At 41.1% G+C, this 7,708-nt stretch overlaps 1 protein-coding gene across 1 annotated transcript in view; it reads right to left on the bottom strand.

The window, feature by feature from the left end:
- Window positions 1–4,122: 4,122 nt before the first annotated feature.
- The window catches only part of tmtopsb (teleost multiple tissue opsin b), a 25,616-nt gene continuing 22,030 nt past the window's right edge, over window positions 4,123–7,708 (bottom strand). The window contains exon 4 of the mRNA XM_023395076.2: window positions 4,123–6,087. Coding sequence (XP_023250844.1) covers window positions 5,809–6,087 — 279 coding nt within the window. The 3' untranslated portion in view covers window positions 4,123–5,808. The remainder of the gene's footprint in view (window positions 6,088–7,708) is intronic.

Genomic DNA, 7,708 nt, shown 5'->3' with positions numbered 1-7,708 from the left:
TTTTTTTTTTCCAGTAGACAATTATTTAAATAAAGTTTGAAATATCACACAATTACTTCAGAAACGGTACTTATAAAAGATATTTTAAAAAAGTCAAAAATGTTGTTTACCTGACATCTTAGGAAACAGTTTCATCTCCCACACTCTTGTGGTTTTTATGCAGTTAAAAAAAAGCCAGTAGTTACAGGATTTCTCAGTACTACAGAGCTCCAAGTGTCCCGAAAGATGATGCAGAGTAAGAGTCAGGAAAACCGAACTGCTGAACATCCTATCTATAAATTTTCATTTTGTTTTCACCAGCTCCTCCTCTGCAAATTGTTTCTCTCACTCAAGCCGACGTGGACATTCATCCTGAAAATGTAACGATCATAAAAACCAATACAAACTCTCTCTCCTCTCTTTATCATGCTGTTAATGAGGATGTATGTAGCGATTTAGCATAGCTACAATCAATCCAATTTACAGCAGAGTCAGAGGAGGAACACGCTAAGGACATGTCAAACAATTGTTAATAATGGAGGCGTTTTCCTGTAAATTACCTCATTTATCTTTTCTGATTCATCTTTAGTGTGTGTTTGTGTGGGTCCAGTGTTTATCATTTGCTGCAGTAGTCCGGGGATTTTTCTGGGTGAGAAACCAGTCCATCTCATTTAAAATTATTTATGGGAAACATGAAAATTCATTATCTATCATTTAATCATCAATAAAGAGAGTTTAGTATGTTGTACTTCTTTCTTTCTGGTGTATAAAAATGGGCAAATGTTGGTGACATTTGGAAAACTGATGTCACGTTAACATAATAAAAAGGTTTCAGAGGAGAATAATTTGAGCAAACATTTGCAGCCCCCTCCTGATGATCTCATCGTTTATGTAACCTATCACCTCAAAGTTTTCACTGAGTGGAAAGAAAAAAAGTTATTAAAAGTTAAAAATGATTTCTCCAGAAACCAAGCGCTATCCCTGTGGTGTTACAGTAGCTACCAGGCCCTAGGCTGTTTTCAGCTGACAGTAAGCTTTATTAAACACAACTTAATATAGGGAGATACACCGTGTGAGCACCATGATTAAACACACAGTTCTTCGTGTTTGATCTCAAAACTAGGTTTTTGCACAGGGCCAGAGGTGTAGAGAGCAAATGAAGCCGCGTTGGAAACGTCCATTCAGAGGAAAAGCTGCAGCGCAGGCAGAGGCCAAGCTAGGCTAACAGGCTAGGCTACGAAAACGTAGCTAAGCTAGCATTCATTTCCAGCAGCAAGTGTAACAGGCCGACTTTGTCATGTTTGTGTGTGGATGCATCACAGATAAAGAAACTGTCAGAAGAGTGAAAGATGAATGAAAGGAAGTTGTGTTTTCATGTTACTCAAAGCACGATTGATGCTTGGAAATCAATCAATATGTCTTTTGTCAATATGACAACTTTGACCATTTCTGTTGTCATCAAACAAACACCAACACCTCATGCACGAGCACAGGAGCCCAGCAGGACCTGGTGAAACATGATCCAGCCATCATTTGCAATCTGAATCTCTCGCTTTTGTAAAACAGGCAGCTGTGAAACATCATCTGACACTTTCCAGAGCTGTAAAATCCAGCAGCCATCTGACACTGGCTGGCAGCTTTGACGAGAGGACTCGCACTTGTTTTCACTCTTGCCGTCAAGACGTGCAAGTATGACCTGCAAGCTGAGCGCAGGAGAAGAGCAGTTTGAAGTGAAACGAGGACAGCATGCATTAAATATCATAAACCTGATAATGTTAAACAGTCTAACAGTCTCCCGCTGTGAATCCTCACTTTAGCATAATGAAAAAAGAGGCTATCCTGGAGGCTGCTACCGCTAACACTGAAAACTTTCATTCCCATGTTGATAATTAAGCTGCTCTGAACTTATCATATCCTGTGTTACTTCATCAGTGGATCTCTCGGGTGGAGAGGGGTCCAAGGATGGGTGACAAAATTATTTTCTGTTCAAGTATGAACACAGCCAGCTGGGCTTTTTGGGCGTATGTATGACACTGAGAAATGAGATTACAGGATTTCATTTTGTGTCATGCTGTGAGATCAAATTTGATTGGCTAACACTTTTTTTTTTTTTTAATTAGTTTGAACATGTAATTTAAGAATCTCCTCTCAATTTTAAGTCCAAAAGTCTAAATCCAGTGTGAAAACCGTGAATTAATTAGTTACAAATCTACACTTGAAATGCAAAAACATTATATAATGAGTTGGAGCGGCGGGATGCCTGCTACTCCGATTTATAACATTTACTGCCTGCAACTGCTCAGTAGAATAATTTGATTAAAATGTGAAACACTGTGTCCTGACATTCCATCACAACATTAACACTTTATTATACAGTAGGATATAAAGGGCACTGCAGTTAGTATCAGATGTCTGCAACTGATAATCACTTCATATTTAATCTGTTTGATTACATAATCGGTGTCTCTGCGAGTGATAAGGGCACGGCTGGTTCACTCTTTAGTACATCCCAGACACACACATGTGCGCACACACACACACACACACACACACACACACACACACAGAGGCACATGTACATGCACACAGCAGGGCTGATAAGGACTTAGGACTGAGAAACTTTAATATTTTATATATAGTGTATATGTCTATGGCACTCAGCCCTGAGCTCAATGATTTCCTAAAACAGCGGCTCATTGCAGTTTTCAACAAATGTTCTCAAACGTTTTCACATCACGGATCCTTAAACTGACACAAATTAGACCAATGACCCCAATCTGCTAAGATTTTGTCCCAGGATCCCCCATCTGATTTTTGCTTTTAGATGTTTTATTACAGAATGTGTTTGAAACCCATCACCAAATAGTCTCACATTCTGTCATTGTGTTACTTATGGATGGATTTATAGTGAAAATAAATTATTCCCCTTTTTGCTGGGAACCCCTTCAAGGACCCCTGGGGGTCCCTGGACCCACTTTGAGAACCACTGCATTAACCAAAGAAGAAGAAACAGTGCATTTTTGTGGGACTATTTTCCAACAGCAGGAGTATGCTGGCTTCAGTGAAAATAAACTACTGTGTGTGTGTGTGTGTGTGTGTGTGTGTGTGTGTATGTGTGTGTGTGTGTGTTCATGGTAATGAAGGAAAGTGTCACCATGTGGCTGACTGATGTGTTCTTAATGGAGCTCTATGGCACAGAGGGATAAGACACTCGGATTAATAATAATCACTTATTGATAAGAAATAATAAGAACAATACAGAGCACCGTGTGAACAAACGTTGCACCTTCATTCATTCATTACAATAACAGATGCTGATCAGATGCTGATTCTGGCGAAAACATTTTTTCTCAACTTTTTGCTGCAAATTCACACAACGTCGATGTGAGCGCACACTCCTGATGGAGCCAACTGTAATGTGCAGAGGGGATTCTACTGATTACCTCGCGGCTGCCGAGATGGAGAACAAAATGTAAAAAATCGGTAAAATTGGCCAAAAACACTGAGCACCGAATTAGTCATTGTCACCGTGTACGAGCCAATTAAGTGGACTGGGACAAAATGTGCACAAACCCCAATATACATGTCTGCAGGAGCTCGACAGGGTCTTGGATAATGTCTGAGAGGAAATCAATTTGTATTTTAAAAGCTTGGAACGTACTGAGCATAAAAACGGACAGAGAAGTTGCAGGAGTCGAAGACTTAATAATAATTAATACTCAAAACAAACTCTCAAAGTTTATTCTGAGCCGCTGCCCAGATGTGCATTGAGACACATATTATTGACTTGCTTCCTGCGTGTGTGTGTGTGTGTGTGTGTGTGCTTGCAGTCGTCAGCTCATTATTCATTCATGGCTGACAGTTGTAATATTCTACTCGAATGCTCCAAACGCTGTTTGTTTCTCACTGAGACGAAGGCTGTAATTTCGAGCCTTAATCCGCCTCCCGCCCTGTAAATAATAACTCTGTTAATAATTCATGGATTAATCAACACATGTGATTATGACTAAGAGGAAAGAGAGCGAGAGGAAGTGACACTGAGCACCACCAGGACAGACACGCGCACATATATACACACACACACACACACACACACACACACACACACACACACTTTGGGCGAAAAACATTGAGACATCCAAATTTGCTTGTGACATGATTTCATTTATGTTACATAAGCAAAAGGAAAATACATTGGGAGACGACACAAAACCACTTTTTCAACCAAACAAAGGGAAACAGCAGCTGCAGAAACATCTAGACAACTCAAACTCTTTTACACGTCCCTCATAAAACAGTGAAATATCCCTTTAATGGCTTTCATCACAATCCCAGCACTGAGCAAAGAGTAAATAAAGGTAAACCAATGAAAAAAAAACCCTCAGTTCTTAATTGCATAAAATTGTTCCACAAATCTTTAACACTGTGTCAAATCCTCCGATATCAGGCATGGAAACAGGGTCAGGAGAAAATGTTTAGCGCCTTTCTTCAACCAAATTATCATTGGGTTCAAAGGAGGGAATAATCCTACTAACAGCAGCTACACACTCCAGCTGACAAAATATCCCATTGCCCTGCTTTCAGGATGAATAAATAAAAAATCAACGAATTAAACAAAACAAAAAATCGCCAAAGTTCATGAAATCTCACCAAAGAAACACTGTGCTTCTCCAAAATGTTCCTGAATTATTCCTCTGATTAAGAAATCACATTATTTAGCTGTGTAACAAAGATACTTCATCAATAAAATTAAAAAAAGAAAGAAAGAGGAAATAAACCTGACCTATTTATGGTTCTTTTTAATTACTGGGGGCGGAGTAAATGCAATTTCACGTCCTCCTCTCCACGCGGTTCGTCTGAATCAGTAAAGTGCAATCGTGCTTATTTCCGTGTCTGTTGCTAACATGCTAATAGCGGCCCAATGAACATGCTAATTCTTGACTCGTAGCTAACACCCCCCCCCCTCCTCCTTTTACATTAGACATTCATTAACAAATCTTCCAAAAATATACACATCTGAATCCACACAAATAAAGGGATTTCTTTTATTTATTCCAAAAACACCCAATTTTCCAAAAGCTATAATAAATGTATTTTCCCCTTCAAACATGATTTTGTCCTTTTTTTTTTTTTTAAATTCGATGTTTTGCAACCAGACCTCTCCCAGCATGAGTAATCACTTCGGTGATTGCCCACAATGCAACTTACTTTCAAGCCTGTAAACGCAGGCATTCATTTTTCCAAACAGCGGATGTCTCATTTTGTAATCAGCCTCTTCGTGTTGGCTCTGCGTGGGCGTTGTTCTGACTCCGAAGCTCTCAACCTTTTCCACAATTTAAGCTAAATCTAATCATCCTGGTTCCCTAAACCAGGAAGAAACTACACAAACTAATGCAAACTTTTTTTTTTTGCGAAACTTTAGGCGGAGGTAAGTGAGCTTTAATGCGACTTTTGTGCTCTTGTGCACACGATGGATGTGAATACAGCGAGTACATTCTAATGGCAGGAGTCTGTAACGTCAACGTGAAGCATTACAGTGTGTTTAGCCCTCGTCTTCATATCTTCCTTCTGCTTTGTATACAGTGTCTCTGGTGAGCAGGATGAGACTGCTATTGTGTGTGTGTCCCTGTGGCCGACTGCACAGGGCGATGATAACGTGCTCTGGGATTAAAAAGTCCCAGCTTGTATTTAAGACTCCCACTGAGCTCACTTTGTGCTCGCTCTTTTCTACCATTAAGAGGATTTGTTTCTTAATTGGAGACCCCGCACCTCTGCTCGTCGCTCCCCCTCTAAACGTTCAGCTCCTGTGGCCCCGTCGCTCCTCTCCTCTTATTCCCTGTAGTGAGCCACCAGAATCAGTTTAGGTTTGGGCTTGTTAGCAGCTGGGGGGTTGTGGGATGCAGCAGAGCCTCGACTGGCTCGCTGGGAGGAGGACCCGTGGATGGAGTTGGGCGTGGGCAGGGCCGAGGACGGGGCCGCAGCGGACACCTGGTGGTCTTTCTCCTGGCGGACGGTGCGGAGTGTCTTGGTCACCCGTGAAAATGTCTTTAAGGTGGAGCCTCGCTCAGGGATGGAGCAACTGAGGAATGCCCTGAAACACCTGTAGAACTACACACACACACACACACACACACACACATGCACAATTCGTATCAGTTAGCACTGCAGCAATAACGGCAGAGATAATACTAGTAATGGCCAAGCTGGTAGATATTGTTTAACCAGGACTGAACATGAGTGCAGATGCTTCATTCAATAAAGACACATCAGCTGTTAATTAGATTCGTTTATTAAAGTAGAATCCAATAGAACGCGGCCGATGTGAGATCGCAGGTGCGGTCCGGAGTATTGGGCGGCCTTCCAGTGCTGAAGAGATAAAAGTGAGAGACTGAACAGGTGAGATGGATAACACGTCGATCAGCTGAGACTGGTTCATACAAATGTCCCAGTCAAATCAATAACTGATTAGAAATTAACAGGTAGAACCTTCGCATGATCATTATCCAATACTAGTGCAGTGGTTATCAAACCTTCTGTCATAGTAGTAGACGTACTCGTAGCGTAGTAGTTTAGTCTTCAACTCTTGCTGCTTAAGGCCCCTACCACTACTACTACTAGAGGTTGTACTTGTAGTATTGGGACAGTACTAGTACAAGTAGCGTAGAAGTAGAACTACTAGCACTCGTCATAGTGAGAGGTTAGTAATAGAAGACTTAATACTACTACTTTTAGTAGAAGTATTAGTAAAAGCAGTTACATATTGATTATTACAGTGCATATACAGTTGTAGTGGCGGTAAATGTTAGACAGACAAATACAAACATGTAGGTTTCATTTGGATCCTGTTGCAGATCCTTCCTCCACGTCCGAACTCCAGCTGGCAGCGCGCTCCCCTGGATAAACGTAGTGTACTTAGTATACTCTCCAGTTCCACACGTATACTTAAAGTCTACTACATTTCCCCAGGGCGCCGCAGATCAAACAGGCGTGCTGCGCAAAAACCCCCCCCCCCCCCCAGCAAACGTTTTTATCCTTTTGAAAAAAGTGACACCCAGTGACTGATATGACAAATGAGAGCAGTTTGTGGTGCTTTTTAACTGAGATACTTAAGCAGCTGGCTGACAAGTCATCATATAGGAGCCAATTAATTTCTGTTACCCCGAGGAGATTGTGCAGCTCTCGAAATTAGCTCTCCCCTTTTAAATCTTCCACTGTCTCAAATCCCAATGTATTAATCTATTGGAGAGCTGGGCTTGGGAGAAAAAAAAAGAAAAAAAAAAGCTGTTGGTTTAAAAGCAAAACCCAGAGGGAAACAGAAGGGATAGATGTGCAAAGTGGGGGTGGGAGGTGTGAAGGAGAAAGGGATGTCTGAGGTGAAACGGAGGAGAAAAAAAAGAAAACAGAGGGATGGAGGAACAGGACAAACTGATGTCATGAGGGATTACAGCTGAAGTCAGACACAGATTTGTTCTTAAGACTGAGGAGTGACCAAATCCTCACCTGCCGCTGCAAATCAGTGTGTGTGTGTGTGTGTGTGTGTGTGTGTGTGTGTGAGATATGTGATAAAACTGTGAAACGTTTGTGTTGTGTAACAATATGAGCATATATAATACATTTTTTAATCTCACACAAACGTTAGGAATTCTTTTAGTCTTTGCTGAAGGAGAAAAGTTGCTATATATCAGAAAGAGGAAGAAAAATTTAATAAAAGCTGCCGGCAGACACCCCC

The sequence above is a fragment of the Seriola lalandi genome, unplaced genomic scaffold (genome assembly GCF_002814215.2).
Source record: "Seriola lalandi dorsalis isolate HSWRI2012SDOR001 ecotype SW California unplaced genomic scaffold, Sedor1 jcf7180002054956, whole genome shotgun sequence".
NCBI classification, from domain to species: Eukaryota; Metazoa; Chordata; class Actinopteri; order Carangiformes; family Carangidae; genus Seriola; species Seriola lalandi.
Note: the sequence above shows the minus strand (reverse complement) of the source record. Positions and strands in the feature narration are given on the sequence as shown.